The 19,804-nt window shown below is 43.6% G+C and overlaps 2 protein-coding genes across 3 annotated transcripts in view; one reads left to right on the top strand and one right to left on the bottom strand.

Moving 5' to 3' along the window:
* Nucleotides 1-5,895, bottom strand: part of dock5 (dedicator of cytokinesis 5) — a 47,529-nt gene extending 41,634 nt beyond the window's left edge. Inside the window, exon 1 of the mRNA XM_042100147.1 lies at nt 5,723-5,895. Coding sequence (XP_041956081.1) covers nt 5,723-5,765 — 43 coding nt within the window. The 5' untranslated portion in view covers nt 5,766-5,895. The remainder of the gene's footprint in view (nt 1-5,722) is intronic.
* The window catches only part of LOC121714945 (tripartite motif-containing protein 16-like), a 1,397,702-nt gene that overhangs the window by 78,633 nt on the left and 1,299,265 nt on the right, over nt 1-19,804 (top strand). The window lies entirely within an intron of this gene.

The following is a 19,804-nucleotide window of genomic DNA, read 5'->3' on the forward strand; positions in this document are numbered from 1 at the left end:
ATTTGATGGATTCTGAATCAGCTTTGTATCATTCTCAAAATCGCTCTGAAAGTGATCCCCAACAACATTGTTCTTCATGACGTTATCGTTAATAGTTTATGTGTGGACGTTGTCATTCATATTAGCTAGGATGGTACTTTTTTGCCGTTCATTATCATTTTATACACATTATCAAATCAGTAGTAGAGTGAGAGCCAGAGAGAGAGATGGAGAGGGAGAGAGAGAGAAGCAGAGAGAGAGAGATGGAGAGGGAGAGAGAGAGAAGCAGAGAGAGGGAGATGGAGAGGGAGAGAGAGGGAGGCAGAGAGATAGATGGAGAGGGAGAGAAAGAGGGAGGGAGAGAGAGAGGGAGAGAGGCAGAGGGAGGACAGGCAGAGAAAGAGAGGGAGCAAGAGACCAAGAGAAAGTGGAGGAGAGATGGGGGACAGAGAGAGAGAGGGAGAAAGAGAGACAAAGAGAGATGGAGAGAGAAAAAGAATGGTAAACAAAGAGAGAGAGGGCCGAGAGAGAGAAAGAAAGAGACACGGGAAGAAATGAGTCTCTCAAACATGAAGGTGTGACCAGCACCCCTTAAGGAAGTGGCAGAGTACAGTTCCCTGAGACGATCTGATTGGACGGATATCTGGGCCAATTGTTCAGGACCGCCCCCTACAGCTGTTATGTAGGCCACTGTCAGGGTTTATTGAGAAAAGGCATCAATACTTCGCCAACCCCCACCACATGTGTGTGTGAGTGTGTTGGAAATTGTTGCAGGATAGGTAGTGTAAGGCATGGTGTATGTTATTGGTGTGGAAAACATCATGTTTTCACAGGGTAAGCACACTGGCACAAACACACACACACACACACACACACACACACACAGGCACAAACACACACAAACACTGGCACAAACACACACACACACACAGAGTGAGAGGGGGCTCTCATATCAGTCTCTTGACACTCAGTACTCTCAGGCCCTGCTGAAGGGTTAAAGCTCAGATCCAAACATGGGCAGGTGAGATCATACAGGAAAATACTACAGAGAGAGAAAGAGCACAGACACACTCCAATCAACTAGAGGGAGGGAGAGAGGGAGAGAGAAAGAGAAACAGAAGGAGTGAGAGACATGGAAAGATAGAAAGAGAGAGAGAAAGAGAGAAAGATAATGAGTGAGAGACATGGAAAGATAGAGAGGAGATAGAGAAAGAGAAAGAGGACAAAACCCATTGGAATCAACTAGAGGGAGAGAGGGAGGGAGAGAGGAAGAGAACAAGAGAGAGATGGAGAGATAGAAAAAAAGAGTGCAAGGCAGAGAGAGAGGGGAGGAATAAGAGAGAATGAGGGCTGAGAGTAACGGAGTGGGCCTTGTCCTGACATGTTTGTCAGATGTGCGAGGGTGTGTGTGTGTGTGTGTGTGTGTGTGTGTGTGTGTGTGTGTGTGTGTGTGCGTATACATGTGTTGGTGTGTGTCTGTGTGAGTGCATGTGTAAGAGAGAGAGTGAGTGCATAGTGTGTGTGTGTGTGTATGTGTGTGTTTGTGAGTGACTGAGTGTATGTGTGTGTGTGTGTGTGTGTGTTAGAAGTGTGTTGCCGGAGGCTGCATTTCATGACAGGCCTGTACTGGCGTGGGCCTCCTGCTATTTCTTACTCACGCCCAGCTAAAGAGATTACAGCCCTCACTAATGCCACACACACACCCACACACACACACACACACACACACACACACACAGTGTGAGTCTTATACCACATAACCCATCAATACTAAACATTACACACACACACTGTCCTCATAACACACTACTGTTTCCAGTGTAAACGCTGCTGCACACACACACGTGTGTGTCTGTGAGTGAATGTGCGTATATGTGAGTGTGTGTGTGTGTGTGTGTGTGTGTGTGTGTGTGTGTGTGTGTCACCTTTACCCTAATGTGCATATCATAGAGTTAAACTTGCTGTTGAGAGAAACTCCTTTTACAGTTTGTCTCAGTTCAGATCAGAATTGAAATTCTCAAAACTCTGTGTACAAACTCCATGTATAGAGGATATATAGAACGATGTATGGTGGAGCACAGCTCTGACTAAGGGGTGTTTTACTGTATATTGCTCATTTTATATTTGCACAGTGTTGTAAAGGCCTTTGTTTTCTTTATACTGTCACAATGTCTGTCAACAGAGAAAACTTTGAAACATATCCACTGTCTTGCAATCAACCCCCTCCACACAATAATGTGTCACTTTGTAATTTTGAAAAAGAAAACAGTGTTGCCCTGTGCATGTTTCGTTAGAAAATACTTACAGAGTTACAGAGTAAACTGTCATATTGACAACAAGACAAAACAGTTTGACTATCTTAACATACACAATGTCAGGTCTTGTCATTTTGATTGCACTGACAGTTTCATTGGTATAAATATCTGCTTTTGAGGCATAAACAAAGCATTCTGAGCAAAATACGCGCCTTTGCAGGTAGTCCACTATGCAGTGCAGTTTGCTCTAATTGTTTTGTGAAATGCACTAACTGTTGTGCAAATGTTAATGCTGATTTGAGAAATGCACCAAAGCAACTGAGTAAAACTGTAAGCTAAATTTGGATCTTGTTATGATACTTATCCTACTTGTCAATCCAAATAAAGAATTGAAATGCGAGTGTGTGTGTGTGTGTGTGTGCGTGTGTGAAATGTGTGAGTGTCAGAAGTGTGTATTGCCAGAGGGGTAGGAGTGAGTATCAGTGGGACATTTCACCAAGCACCACAACAGACTGGAGCATTTTCACCTAGCAGGAACCTCCGACTGGGGCATTTCCAGCATGCTGAGGTCAGAACTGCTTGGGTCTCCATATGAGAGGGTAACACCAGGAAAATGGTGGCTGGCTTTGGCAAATGAATACAGAGAATGTGTTAATGTTGACAGGCGTTTCTCTGCAACACTCCTGTATATCTAAAGCAGCCCCATCTCCCAGGCCTGACTCATAAGGACCCCCCCTCCCTCTCTCTGTCTCTCTCTCTCTGTCTCCCCTCTCTCTCTCCTCTCTCTCTCATCTTTCTTTCTCACCCTTTTCTCTCTCTCTCTCTCTCTCTCTCTCTCTCTCTCTCTCTCTCTCTCTCTCTCTCTCTCTCTCTCTCTCTCTCTCTCTCTCTCTCTCTCATCTTTCTCTCTCATCTTTCTTTCTCACCCTTTTCTCTCTCTCCCTCCTCTCTCAGGGCCAGAAGGCCCCTCTCTCTCCCAGAGTCCAAGCCTCGGCTCAAAGGCAACAGTGTTCGACAGACTCAGTGACACGGAGGGAAACAGTGACAGCAGGCACTGTGCTGGGGTCCTGCCAACAGAATGACAACATGGAGCAAACGTGATACACACACACACAGCAGAATGGAGCACTTGACAAATGTGACACACACTCTCAGCAGTGTGCAGGTCTACCAACGCAGGTTTGCCAACGCAGATCTACTAACGCAGGTTTGCCAACGCAGATCTACTAATGCCATTCTACCAGTAGAGGTCTGCTAAAGCCATTCTACCAGTAGAGGTCTGCTAACACCATACTACCAGCACAGGTCTGCTAATGCCAGTGAGCCAACACAGGCCTGCTAACAACAGTCTGCCAACACAGGTCTGCTAATGCCAGTCTGCCAGGTCTGCTAATGCCATTTTGCCAACGCAGGTCTGCCAGTATAGGAGATATAAGGCCAGTATGGGAAATATAAGGCCAGTCTGGTGGCGACAAACATGGGTCTGCCATCTTGGGAGGCCACCTGTGTCACTTCCACTGCAGTTCTGCTATTTATTCTGTGTATGTTTGTGTGTGTGTGTGAGTCACAGTCTGGCATAAAGAGGAGCTTCTCTGTGGTTTACTTCCCTATGGCTTGTTTCACACCCATATGTCCTTTCCAGACATCTATCTTTACACACATCTACGCCTGATAAGTTTAGCTATAGAACTAAAAATGCCCCCCCCCCCCCCCCCCTGCACTTGCTAAATGTAAATGCCAGGCATATACAAACATACACATTCTGAATAAACTAGTCAGTGACATTATGCAGTGTGTGAAGCTAAACACTGGTTATCAGTGTGAAATTAAATAGTGCTGAATGATGTGTCCAAAACAGAAGCACAGAAAACATTTACAGAGCAGAGAGCTTGGAAAACCATGCAGAGGGCCTCAGGCCAGCTACAGTCTCACATCAACCAATCAGCTTCACTCGAATCAGCAAATCAGTCGCTTAGTCAGAGTTACACACTCACACTGACATACACAGACACACACACAGCTTTCAGTCACACTAATGCTACCACACACACTCAAACACACACAGTTCTCACTTCTACCACACTTCACTGATAAAACTGATCACTGAAGCTTCATTCACAAGGATACCATGGATGATGATCACTGACCAACACCAACAACCACTCAATGTGTATTTATTAATTACATACATAAGATATTCCTGTTACTAAACTCCAGGACTATTGTGTTTCTGTCTGGGTGACAAAGTCCACTGCGAGGGTGAGCTGCCACTCCTTTACAGATACTGCTCTGTGGAAGCGCTGCACACACAACCGCCACAGGCCACTAGCGGATCGCAGAGTGACAGCTCGCCGCTCACATGGTCAGGGCACTTACAGAAAGACCATCTCGGCCAGGGCACGGCCTGTCTAGCTAGTACAGGCAGACACTCATTGTATCCTACTGAAGGGCCTACCTGGGCAGTAGTGAATGAGCAAACAGGGACATTCCTCAGAAGCACGTTAGCTCATCGGAGTTGGCCAACCCTGGCTGTCTGGTCTAAGAGCAACCCACTGCGAAACACCCAAAGGCTTCGCCTAGCACGAAGCCTCAGAAACACACATTCCACTGTACAGATACGAACAGGAGAATTTTGGCTCATAGCCTTTATCATATCACAGACGACCAGTTGGGGAACTGAACACCAACACAGACCACATATGTGTAGGCTAACCTACTGCTTCAAATAGTTTTTTTGCCAATGCATCGTTTCTCTTATTCCAGTCAGTCGTATTTTTAACATTCTGAAACTTTGTAGGCAGCACGTTCAGTCACGCCACAACTTTCAGGTTACAACCCGTTACTTTATAACAATGAAGTCATTTGCATATGTCACTAGCTCACTTAAATCAGTGGATCTTCTTCAGAAGTCAGTTAGTGCGGCATACCAAACTATGAAAACGCTCCATTTCACCTCATTCTCGTGCAAAGTCTGAGGAAAATAACGTTCTATCATTCACTGAAAGGGTGGGTATGCCCACCACTTCCCCACTGTTTACTACTACGCTTTCCTCATCATCTGTTGCGACACGACGCTGCAGTATTCAGCAACAGTCTATGCTTTGGCTACAAAATAACTTTACCTTCGACACATGTAACGGACCGTGTTTAATTCAGATTCTACACGTTTAACTCTGAAATATAACTTAGATATGCCTCAGAAGACTTCTACGACAGCGGCAGCAGGAGCAGGTAGGCAACTTAGACCAAACTTAGTAGCGTGACAGTGTCAGTTCAACTTCACTTTGTGATTAATTTAGTTTTGCAACATGACACGTAAAGAGAACTGCAGGTAGCAGGGCGAAACGGACAGTTTTACTTCAGAGTTAAGTTTGACTTGGGAAGGTCCCAGACAGACAGACCGACAGGCTGGGGAACGCAGCGAGAGGCATGAAGTCAGCTACAGTTTTCAGCCCAAACGATAAACCAATGCGCCAGTCTGAACTTACCAACACCGTATTTCTCCTTTTTCGTAGGAATCCAGCGACTCATTGCGTTGGGTATTCGGGCGATAAATAAATAAATATATACATAAACACCAGGGGCGGGAGGTACAGTACTCCGTCCTGGACATCACAGTTCCGGTGCTGTGGGGAAAAAAACGCGTGCCTGGGAAAAGTGTGTTCTCGCGGTGGCGCGAGCGACCGCGCCTTCCTGCATGCGGAATTGGGCGCGGGCACGTCGGCCGTGACATCAGTTGAGAGAGGGATTCCCCATCCTTCAACTTCGAACATATGAGTAAATGTAGCCTGTTCCTCTTGGAAAGTTTCCTCGGATTTCATCAGCTTTTTTAATCTACTGTTTTCCACACCGTTTTCATCTAAAAAGTACTAAGCCACTTGTCCAACTTTCAGAAATAACCCATTAGCTACAAATGTGGGGTTCCTTACCATCTTTCTGAGATTTTAGCATTTATGAATGTTTATTTATGGTAAACAGTATATCTGTGTTTTGGTCACTACCTGTAGTCTATGCTTCTCATTTAAAGTCCTCCTTACACCCTTGTCTATTTTATACAGTGTATGATAATATCTCTGAGGCAGTAACCTCAATAAAGTGAGTGAGCAATAACCAAGCCATTTGCACTCTTCCCAATAAGATGAATAGATCTCAAACGGTGACAGTCTGATATATGGGCTATGGGCCTACAGGCTCCATGCATCACTCTCATCATATTTCACTTAAGGGTTTATTCATTACTTAGGTTTCAAAGTGGGTTCCAGGTGAGAGTTCCAGATTGATCTATTACAGTTTTTTCTTTTCTTAATGCTTTGGTGCATTTTCTATTACAATTTCTATTCTCAAAACTGCTTGTTTGAACGTATAACTTGTGCACATCATAAAAGCAATTTCTACCAATCTCAGAAACAGCAAATTTTTTTTTTTTACATTTTTAGTTACTAATGTCACATTGTTAAAAATACATTATACTGGTTCCATGCTGAATAGTCCTAGACCACTTGAACTGTTGAAATAATTAATTGTCATAACTGTAATGCACTGTAAAAATGCTGTAAATGTTCTCTTTATATTATTGTAACAGTATATATAATACATAAATACACGTATTGTAAATGTTCTCTTTATATTGTAACAGTATATAATACATAAATATATGTTCTCTTTATATTGTAACAATGTCCGGCAGCTAATTTCAGCATGAACAGTACATTGAAGTAGAACATTTGAGTCCAGTCTCTAGCAATACCCCCCCCCCCACACACACACACACACATACGCACAATAATGTGTAACTTTGTCATTTTGAAATAGCTACGTCACACAGGAAATAGTGCTGCCTTGTGCATTTTTTAAAAATACTTATTGGGTAAACTGTCATATTGACAACAAGACAAAATAGTTTGACAATCTTGTTTACAAACAATGGCATGGACTTGTTCTGATTGCACTGACAGTTTCATTGACATAAATTTGCTTTGGAGACATACTGTAAACTAGGCATTCTAAGCAACATACATACATTTGCATGTAATCCACTGTGGGGTGCAGTCTGCACTAATTGTTTTGAGAAATGCACAAACCGTTGTTTAAACATGCTGATTTGAGAAATGCACCAAAGCAACAAAGGAAAAACTGTAATGAAAAAGTCATATATATATATATATATATATATATATATATATATATATATATATATATACATTGCAGTAGTTCTTACAGAAGTTAGTTTCCGCCCCAACAGAGGGCGCTGTAACACACCGACCAAGCTGTCACATCAGAGACACAGGTGCAGAAGGGCAACAGAACTGGACAGAAGGGCAATAGAACTGGAGTGAATTTGCCTTATTCACCAGAACGAGACTAATGCACTCCGTTTGCAAACTGCCAAAAAAAACTCACTGAAGAAGAACAGGCCAGCCAACCCTCTTTTTCGGCAAGCTTTTTTTGGCAGTTTGCAAACGGAGTGCATTACCTCCACCATCTGCTGGACTGAGGTGTAATGGCAAATGTACCCTGTAGCCTCGTTCTGTCCGCCAGGTGAATAAGGCGAATATTTGTACTTAGGCATTTAGCAGACACTTAGTCCAAAGTGACTTACATATGTCAACTATATTACCAGAGATTGCATTGTCCCTGGAGCAACTCAAGGTTAAGTGCCTTGCTCAAGGGCACAACGGTGGAAGGCGGGAATTGAACCCACAACTTTTCAGACTACTGCATGCTAGCCTAGCTCCTTAATCACTACACTACCACCGCCCACATATATAGTGTGAACCTGATGTGACTCTTGTAGCCACTACTGTATAATCACAGGCGTTGCACCCTAGTCAGGTGTTGGCAAAGTTATGCTCCTGAGCTGTGTTTATCAACTGTGTTCAGTTATACTCTCTCCACTCACTTCACTCCAACACTGCCCACTCACCAAACACACACACACACACACACACACACACACACACACACACACACACACACATTTTAACCATTTATTTATGTCCAAAATGGTACAGGGACACAAATATTAAGAATGCAGTACAATACATACACAAACCCGAGGACCAGTGGCATGCACCAGGTCTTCACAATATCACTGAACAAGCACACACATACACACACACACCACTCACACAACTCACACAACTAACATGCACATTGTTAAGGCCTCAAAGAAGCCGCAACAATGAGAGGGGAGGCTAGGTGTACGTAGCATTCATGTCAAATTACAAGTGAAAAAAACGGGTCGGACAGGAGCGGGTCAGTGTTTAGTTGTGAAAGGGTGTTGCAGTGAGTGGAATGTGGCACGTGTGCGTGTTGCGTGTCTCGTCAAAAGTAACGAGAAGCAAAAGGTCTGCTGGAGTAACGGGAGCGACTACCTAAAAAGCCCGAGCAAACTTGTGCGCTGGTGTATGGCATTCGCCCCAAGGAGATGGCCCCACCCACAAGCGCACCTGAACAGGGGAGACAAACCAGAAACAAAGAGCAGGCCTAGCTAGCTGGCAATCACACACACACACACACACACACACACACACACACACACACACACACACACAGACCATCACCACTGCCATAACTCACATCTCACATTATAATCACCACCAAAAATCATGTAACTCAAAAACCACCAAACACACAACACACTCATACATCTATAAACTGCAATGATGTCTGTAAGTTATCACAGAATTGTATTTCACCAAACTGAGAATCAGCCAGGTGAAACAATGGGAGCATCCAGGAAAAAAAATATATTAAAAGAAATGAAGAATGATTATTTTAGGCTTCTCAAAACACTCGTACGATACACATGATCAAGGTGAGATGATTCCTAATGTCCACCAGGGGGTGCTGGCAGCCCAGATCAACACACACCTCATCTTGAGAGGCCTTCTCAGTGTCGCTCCCAAGGACACCGCATGGACCGGGGCACCGGACCTAGTCTATCTTGGGGACACCCTGGTGTGTGTGTGCGGCATGCAACACCACTGTCTACATAATACATAACTTTTCCACCACTGTCCACATACAACAAACATGACTGTGTCCACATGCAACTAACCCATTAACTACCCTCCACATAATATTAATATGGCTGTCCACATAAAATAAATACTACTGTCCACACATAGAACTATAATCTAAACGACTGTCCACATAAGGACTACCTTTGGGACACGTCCCGATCCACACTGCCTCACCATTCTTCCTTTCATCATAGGACTCCTGAGGAGTCTGCTGTGTGATGGGCCCTTTGCATCCCGAGGAGTCTGCTGTGTGATGGGCCCTTTGCATCCTGAGGAGTCTGCTGTGTGATGGGCCCTTTGCATCCCGAGGAGTCTGCTGTGTGATGGGCCCTTTGCATCCTGAGGAGTCTGCTGTGTGATGGGCCCTTTGCATCCTGAGGAGTCTGCTGTGTGATGGGCCCTTTGCATCCTGAGGAGTCTGCTGTGTGATGGGCCCTTTGCATCCTGAGGAGTCTGCATCTGTGATGGGCCCTTTGCATCCTGAGGAGTCTGCATCTGTGACATGCCTTTAGCATCCTGAAGAGTCTGCCTTGTGACATGCCTTTAGCATCCTGAAGAGTCTGCCTTGTGACATGCCTTTAGCATCCTGAGGAGTCTGCATCTGTGATGGGCCCTTTGCATCCTAAGGAGTCTGCATCTATGACATGCCTTTAGCATCCTGATGAGTCTGATGTGTGATGGGCCCTTAGCATCTGTGATGGGGTGTCTTGCATCCACTGCATCATGGAGGGGTTCATATCTTCAGAGGTCCCAACAGTATTTGAGGCCTATTTGAGGAGAAATCTGGGGATCTTTCACATAGATCTCTGTTTCTCGAGGTCACTGAGTACCGTCAGTACTAATAAAAACAAAAACAATCGGTTTTACCTAGCACAAGCTGCTGCAACCAACAGCTAAAGCAGCCAGGCAGGGAAAACACTGAGAGCATAAACTGCCGTAATGAAAACATGACAAAGCCATTTGACTATCTTGTTCATAAACGATGGTGTCAAGACTTCTCATTTTGATGACACTGGCAGTTTCATTGACATAAATACTTGCTTTTGAGGAATGGACTATTCATTTTGAGCAAGTGATGTGCTTTTTGCAGGTTATCTACTAGGTTTTGCAGTTTGCACTAATTGTTTTGAAAAATGCATTAACTGCTGTGCAAATGTTAATAGTGATGTGAGAAAAGCACCAAAGCGACTGAGAAAAACTGTAATTACAGTAAAAGTAGGCCTGAAAAAGCATATTGAAAGGACTACAATGCAACTAGTGCACATGGTGATAGATAGATAAATAGATAGATAGATAGATAGATAGATAGATAGATAGATAGATAGAGAGAGAGAGATAGATAGAGTGCTGTATTGACTACATGTAAATGAGGTCTGAATGACTCAGATTTAGAAGCACTGCGTTAAACCTTGATGGAGAGGTCGAACGGCTCACAGTAAATGAGAACATCTATTATTTGTGTTTGAGCCCATCTCCTGCATTAAACCCCCCCTGGCAAGTCCTGGAGAGTTTAGAGGAGCTCTGGCCTCAGGTGAGAGATGGAGAGGTCACAGCGTCCACTGGGCCCTCTGTCTGTCCTCATTAGCACAGCGGCTCTCATGGCCAATCGCTAAGTGCAGGTGCAATTAAGAGGAGCCAAAGCGTTTGGCTACGGCTGTGCCATTTCGGCTGAAATGTTCTTCACCGAGGCCAAAACCTCAGCACTGCAGCTTTAAATCTTGTCAAGTAAATGCAGAGTGTCCACGCCCAAACTGCTGAGGGGCTCAATACTGCCCCATACATTAGTCTGGCACCATCTCAGGGTACAAAACACTCTGGCAAGGCCACGTTTCTCGAAAGAGCAATGAGACATTATTTGAATTTCTATTCCACCCATAACGACTCCTAAGTGTGATGTTATCAAATGGGAACCTGAACAGAACAGAAGAGTGATTGAGTGAGACTGTGTGTGTGTGGGCGTGCGTGCGTGCGTGTGTGGGAGGGGGACGCTTTTATCCAAAGCAACAGACTCGCAACTTAGGTATCAAACCCTGAGTCCTGTTGCAAAAGGCTTGAATAATAGTTTGCCTTCTTTATCCAGGTGGGGAAAAATTAAACACTGACACACACACAAACACTCATGCCCAGACACAGACAATCACTTTACTCCATCTTAAACACCCAGACACACACACTCACTTTACTCAATCTCAAACGCCCAGACACACACACACACACACACACACACACACAGACACACACACACACATACACACACTTTACTCAATCTTGAACACCCAGACACCCACACTCACTTTACTCAATCTCAAACACTCAGACACACACACTTCACTTAATCTCGAATGCCCAGACGCGCACACACACTTTAGTCAGTTTGTAAGCCCAGACACACACACACACACACACACACACACACACACACACACTTCACTCAGTCTTGAATGCCCAAACACAAACGCACACTTTGCTCAATTTCACACACCAAGACACAGACACACACACACACACTTTACTCAATCTCAAAAGCCCAGACAGACACACATACACACACACATTTTACTCAATCTTTAATGCCCAGAAACATTAACACTTTGCTCAATTGGTAACACCCAGACACACACATGTACACTTTGCTCACTTAATCAGTCACATTCTGTTCACATGTGTGTGTGTGTGTGTGTGTGTGTGTGTGTGTGTGTGTGAAATTGAGCAAAGTGTGTGTTTGTGTTTGGGCATTCAAGATTGAGTGAAGTGTGTGTGTGTGTGTGTGTGGCCCTGAGCTGTGAGGGTGTGGTTTGTGGGGGTGGAGGGCGTGTTGCAGTGCAATGCAGCAGTGGGCTGAGTTGCGTCACTGATGAGCGTTTGTCTCCTCATGCCATGTCTGGTGTGGGGGGAGGGGGGGGGGGGCGGGGGGCGGGGGCTATGCAGTAGAGAATCTGGGGGTGATCTGAGGACATGGATGAGTGAGTGAAACATAGAGGAGAGGAGGAGGAGGAGAAAAAAGGAGAGAGAGGAGGAGGAGAGAGGAGGAGAGAGAGGAGGAAAGAGGGGGAGGAGAGAGGGGGAGAGAGAGTAGGAAAGAGAGGGAGAGGAGGAGGAGAGAGGGGGAGAGAGAGGAGAAAAGAGAGGGAGAGAGAGGAGAAAAGAGAGGGAGAGGAGGAGAGAGAGGAGGAAAGAGAGGGAGAGGAGGAGGAGAGAGAGGAGGAAAGAGGGGGAGGAGAGAGGGGGAGAGATAGTAGGAAAGAGAGGGAGAGGAGGAGGAGAGAGGGAAAGAGAGGAGGAAAGAGAGGGAGAGGAGGAGGAGAGAGAGAGGGGAGGGGAGGAGGAGAGAGAGGGAGAGAATAAAAGAGAAGAAGGGAGAGAGGATGAGGAGGAGAGAGTGGGGGATGAGTGAGAGGAGGAGAGAGGGGAGAGGGAAGAGGGGGGCAGACATAAAGGAGGGGAGAAGTGAGGATTGGGGTGGCCACTGCAGGGTATGGCCGTTGGTTGCTGGTGGTTTTAAAAGAAGAGAGAAGAATCATGGGTAAGATCAGAGGAATCGTCCTCTGCTTGTTTAAAAGACAGAACTGAGCAGATCCCCCACTACTCCATCATTGAGAGACAGACTATCAGATGAGTTGCGTCTGGATCCATTTACATCTCATTAATATTACTCATAGATGGGTCTATGGATGGGACAGCATACACACACACACACACACACACACATTTGTACGTATACCACATGCAATAGTATTGGAGAAAGTTAATTTAACTCTCCCACATTAAGTACCGCACACCCTCTGTACAGCGAAATGATGTTTGCTGACTGGGTTTAGCAGGAGCGTCTCATAGGAAGCTAAGAGGAACGGGAGACAGCAGAAGAGCACGTCCAGTTAGATGAGTTATGTCCACTGCAGTAATTTGGACTGAGCCAATCTATCCTCCTGGGAGACATTACAGACACAACACCACATTTAAAACACTCTCACACACACACACACACACACACACAAACACACACACACACACACACAAACACACACACACACACACACACACACACAGTGAGATCGGGTCCACAAAGATGGAAAAACTGCTGAAGGGCTTGTGGTGGGAAATGATGCAGGTTTGTTTACGGTGCACAAGATGTGCAGAGGATGAAAAATAGCAAACAAACAAACAATGAAACCAAAACAATAAACTCTCAAGTCATTAACCACATGAGGCCTTACAGCAAGCGGCTACAGTCACAATGTTTCCCCATATAGCCATGTAGCCAGTAATGGATGGCCATATGAGGTGAAAATGAGAGTGGTGGTGTGTGTGTGTGGGGGGGGGGGTTAGAGCACTAACCCTAACATTAACTAATAGAGCACTTTTTATTATGTGTATAGAGCTAACCCAAACATTAACTAATAGAGCACTTTTTTATTATGTGTATAGAGCTAACCCAAACATTAACTAATAGAGCACTTTTTTATTATGTGTATAGAGCTAACCCAAACATTAACTAATAGAGCACTTTTTTATTATGTGTATAGAGCTAACCCAAACATTAACTAATAGAGCACTTTTTATTATGTGTATAGAGCTAACCCAAACATTAACTAATAGAGCACTTTTTATTATGTGTATAGAGCTAACCCTAACATTAACTAATAGAGCACTTTTTATTATGTGTATAGAGCTAACCCAAACATTAACTAATAGAGCACTTTTTTATTATGTGTATAGAGCTAACCCAAACATTAACTAATAGAGCACTTTTTTATTATGTGTATAGAGCTAACCCTAACATTAACTAATAGAGCACTTTTTTATTATGTGTATAGAGCTAACCCAAACATTAACTAATAGAGCACTTTTTTATTATGTGTATAGAGCTAACCCAAACATTAACTAATAGAGCACGTTCTATATGTATAGAGCACTAACCCTAACATTAACTAATAGAGCACTTTTTATTATGTGTATAGAGCTAACCCTAACATTAACTAATAGAACACTTTTTATTATGTTTATAGAGCTAACCCTAACATTAACTAATAGAGCATGTTCTATATGTATAGAGCACTAACCCTAACATTAACTAATAGAGCACTTTTTATTATGTGTATAGAGCTAACCCAAACATTAACTAATAGAACACTTTTTATTATGTGTATAGAGCTAACCCTAACACCAACTAATAGAACACCTATGTGTGTCAGCCTGGTGTCTTATAAAAGGCTGTCCTGCCAGTTCTCAGGTCTTAGGTGCTCCTAGCCTGCCAATCAACAGGTGAGAGGGGAATAACACTTAATAACTACCAGCAGGGGGAGCTAACAGGACCTGCTATTAATTGGGCTGAGCCTGGAGCCACACACTTTACAGAAACTCACACAGCCAGTTTACACACACACACACACACACACACACACACACATACATACATACATACACACACAGATACACACAATCAATCACACAAACATCTCATACGGTTTCAAACTCACACACACAGACAGTAACACACACACACACACACTAATTTCTGTCAGGCTGCCTGGCAACAGGGGTGGCTGTTCTGGCAGGTAAATCTCAAGGGCGTCCAGTCTGGAAGACAAAACAATCCCCTCAATATACTATCCCATACACCAATCACCACTGACTCTCTCACACACACACATAAGCACACACACACACATACACACACACACACACACACACACACACACACACATAATATTTAATTTTTATACACTGTACTACCAGGAGAGGGCGGTGTAATGCCTCAAAGTCTGCAGACTGTGTTCTCTGCAAGTTGATAGTGTCAGGTTGGTGTGTCCTCACAGAAATACTGCAGTATCAGAATTGGAACCCACAAGAACACTAACACTAACAAAAGCTCAGTAAACCACAATAGACAGCATCAGCAACCTGATTGGAGGTTAACGACATAAAAAAACAGCTGACTGACTGTAAATCAGCATCACTGACTGGAGATCAGCATCACTAACTAGAGAACAGCATCACTAACTAGAGATCAGCATCACTAACTAAATATCAGAATCAGTAACTAAAGATCTGCATAAGTAAAGATTAGCATCATTGACTGGAGATCAGTATCAGTAACTAAAGATCAGCATCACTAGAACAGCATCATTGACTGGAGATCAGTATCAGTAACTACAGATCAAAATCAGTAACTAAAGATCAGTATAAAACAGCATCACTAACTAGAGATCAGTATCACTGACTGTAGATCTGCATCAGTAATTAGAGATTAGCATCAGTAACTAGAAATCTGCATCATTGACTGGAGATCAGTATAAAACAGCATCACTAACTAGAGATCAGCATCACTAACAACAGAACAGCATCACTAACTAGAGATCATCATCACTAACAACAGAACAGCATCTCTAACTAGTGACCAGCATCAGTGACTGGAGATCAGCATCACTGACACGAGATCAGCATAAAACAGCATCATTGACTGTAGATCAGTATAAAGCAGTATCAGTATCACTGACTGTAGATCAGTATTAACAGCAACATTGGTGTGTGTGTGTGTGAAGGGAGAGAGAGAAAGAGAGAGAGAGAGAGAGAGAGAGAGAGAGAGGTGGTCCTCTGGTGGCTTGGCCATCTTGGCAGCCTTCCACTTCCTCCTGCTCAGTTTGCTGCAGTCGTCTGTCCTCATGTTAACCCACCTACACAGCACTTCACTTACATGGCGCATCTTTCACACTCACACACACACACACACACACACACACACAAAGACACACAGAGACACACCTATATAATACATCATATGCATACAGACACACACACACACACACACACACACACACACACACACACACACACACAAAGACACACAGAGACACACCTATATAATGCATCATATGCATACAGACACACACACACACACACACACACACACACACACACACACACACAAACACACACACACACACACACACAAAGACACACAGAGACACACCTATATAATGCATCATATGCATAGAGACACACACACCGTATACTGTATGCACACTCATACCCTCACTATATATCCTTCCCTATGGACACTTACTGATCCATTGCTATCCTACTTCCATGACCCAGGTCTATGTCCCCTGTAGCCCGCTGCGGTACTCTGCTGAGCGCCTGCTACGTCAGCCACACTAAAGGGGGCACAGTCAAGACTCTTTTCCTCCGTGACTCCTCCTGCTTGGTGGAATGATCTTCCTACAGCTCTTCATTCTAGTGATAGTTTTGGGATCTTCAAAAAGCATCTCGAGACTTATCTGTCCACTTTGTTTCTAACTAATTAATATGTTCTATTTGGTTAGTGTCATCATTCTGTTAATTAAGTCTATTAATAACTGATATATTTCTAATTTAGGCCATATGACATATGACTTTACTATAAACATAAACATAAACCTGTACAACCACACACACACACACACACACACACACACACACACACCAACCAGTCCTACATGCATTTACCTGCGTACTCTCGCTCCATATAACTGTAACGTATGTAAGAGAAATATAATGTAACGTATGTAAGCAAAAATAACTGAATGTAACATATGTGCCTGAATGTAACGTATGTAACTGAATGTAACATATGTAACTGAATGTAACGTATGTAACTGAATGTAACGTATGTAACTGAGTGTAACATATGTAACGTATGGAACGCCGGTCATTTTTGGGAAAATAAGTCCCGACAGGACGAACCGGACCCCGGCGCACCAGTGGAAGGGTCTTCCTTCACCCTGAAGGGACTTGAAGGAACCAATAATGACCGGCGTTCCATACATTATCCCGCTTATTATACGGCTACTTGCCAAAACGGAAATAAAAATAAACTCCACATGATATGTCTCTTTGCATTTATTTGTTACTGTTTCGTTATGGCTTTTGCTGAGAAACAAATAGTTTGCAACACATGCGGAACTTGAATCAAACATTCTTTAGAACACAGCTGATCAACCGTCTGCTTTCACTTTTGAATGAAGTTCCAATGCAAGAAGTGACCGGACTACTTACGGAGTGATATGAAAGATGTAAATCAGGAGCACAAAACCTGTTGCCATTAACAACGGTAATTATATGTTTCAGCGCTAATTACATAATTACAATATAGAACGTTGTGAAATCCCATTCAAGTCAATGGAGCGTTCTACTAGCATTGTGAAGAGCTGTATAATAACTGAATGTAACGTATGTAACTGAATGCAGCGTAATGTCGGTAACGTTAACTCAATGTAATGTGTGTTACTGAACGTAATGTATGCAACTGATAGTAATGCATGGTAAATAGAATGTAACTGAATAAAGTATGTAACTGAATGCAACAATATGTGATGAATGTAACCAAATGTTACTGACTGTAATATATGGAACTGAATGTTGCTGCACTTTCCACTACAAGGAAAATACAGTGTGTGCCTGTGTGTGTGTGTGTGTGTGTGTGTGCTGCAGAGCTCGCCCTGAGGAGTAGCAGTGTGAGCAGCAGGCTGATTTACACACTGATGAGGGGGGCGGAGCTCCAGCATGAGTCTGCAGGAAAAAGAGTGATGATGTCAGCGCTGCATTTGGCCCCGCTTCACACTGCAGCAAAGCTATAGGTCTAACACAGCTACACACACACACACACACACACACACACACACACACACACACAGACACAGACACACACACACACACACACACACACAAACACACACACACACACACACACACACACACACACACACACACAGAGACTCCCTTGTGTGTATTGCATGTGTTTTAGTGGCCACATGTTTTCCTCTATCGGTGTCCACTCTCCACCCAAATAAATGTTATAATGCCTGACGAAGATCTGTCTAAACTTATTGCATTTGAATTAAAGTGTTTTTTTTTTTGTTTTGTTTTTTTTTACCTTGAGGTTGAGGAAAAACATCAACTTAGTCGAGGCATAAAGTCCCCTGCATATCTTCATTAAGTAGTTCAACTTGCAAAAAGGCTTGCTTTTGTGCCATCCAAGCCCCTGAGGCAAATTTGGCATGGTGAAATTCGTGAGGTGTTTCACTGTGTGAAAACCTTCCGTTCTAGATATTTAAACTGCAGATGAGCAGAGCTTTTATTACAATAGTTTATTTCTCAGTGTGTCTGTTTTTCTGTTTACCTACCTGCCTACATGTCTTCTAATCTAATTGTCTTTCGGTCTGCATGGATATCTGTCTGTCTGTCTGCCTGCCTGTTTGTCTTCTTGGATTTCTGTCTGTCTGTCTGCTGGTGCAACACAAATAGACAGGTCTTTGCTGGTGTTCCCTGTTGTCAGGTGTGGGAGGAAGCGTGGAAATTGTGGTTTCTGCACATCTAGAGGAAGAGCGTCTCTTCAAGTTGCCCCATACAGCAAATCGCAAAGAGAAGGAAAGCTTGCTTTCCTTCTGCCTTTCTGTGCCTCAGCAGAATACTCAGCAGAGCCCTCAATGCCCTCGTCCTGCCACGCCAACACAGAGCCTGCCAATGCGACCACATCTACGGTGGTGGGCAGTGGAGAGGTCACTGCGTCTATAGGGCTGACTCCCTTTAAAGCAACATCACTTATACCAAGTACAGTAGTCGTTTTCAGGTTAAAAAGGTGGTTGGTAAACTACAGAGGATTACACTGATTCAAGCACAATTTCTCCCCCAAACCATAACAGAGAAACTTCACTGTGGATACATTATACCCACTATCTGATTAAAAAAAATGTAGTATACTCCGTTGTGACAGAGATTTTGTATATTCTTTTGTGATAGAGATTTAGGATACTCTGTTGTGAAAGAGATTTAGTATATATTCTATTGTGAAAAAGATGTAGAGGACAGAGATGTAGTATACTCCATGAGAGAGAGATGTAGTATACTCCATGCAGTGTTTCCTCTAGGATTTTTTTAAGCAGTGGGGGCAGGCCTGTCCGAACTCCCATCCCCCCCCACACCGTCCCCCCATCCCAAGGAACTGACAGCTGACACTTTGCTGCAACACAAATAATTATATGTATTCACCTCTATTCACACACAATGAGCCATTATTTTCAGTTGTGATTGAGCTGTATATTTGGAGAATCTACAACAGGTCTGCACAATGAATTTTGAAAAGCAACTGCGACTATTGTATGCAGTGTTTCCCACATAATTGAATTCTATGTGTGGTGGTAGGTTTGCAGAATTAACTTGAATGCAACAGTTTTTAGCAAATTAGCGCAGCGTGTTTATGATGCTAACCAGATTTAATCACAATTTAGTACAACCTGGAAAATCATTGTGGAAGAAAATTAAACTGTGGGGGGCCGCCACTACCAAATCAACATAGAGGAAACACTGTCCATGAGAGAGATGTATACTCGGCTGTGAAGGCTAATGGATAAGAGCTAGATACTCTGCTGAGAGAGTATACTAATGGAACAGAGCTAGATACTCTGCTGAGAGAGTATACTAATGGAACAGAGCTAGATACTCTGCTGAGAGAGTATACTAATGGAATAGAGCTAGATACTCTGCTGAGAGAGTATACTAATGGAATAG

This window comes from Alosa sapidissima, chromosome 8 (assembly GCF_018492685.1).
Source record: "Alosa sapidissima isolate fAloSap1 chromosome 8, fAloSap1.pri, whole genome shotgun sequence".
Classification (NCBI taxonomy): Eukaryota; Metazoa; Chordata; class Actinopteri; order Clupeiformes; family Clupeidae; genus Alosa; species Alosa sapidissima.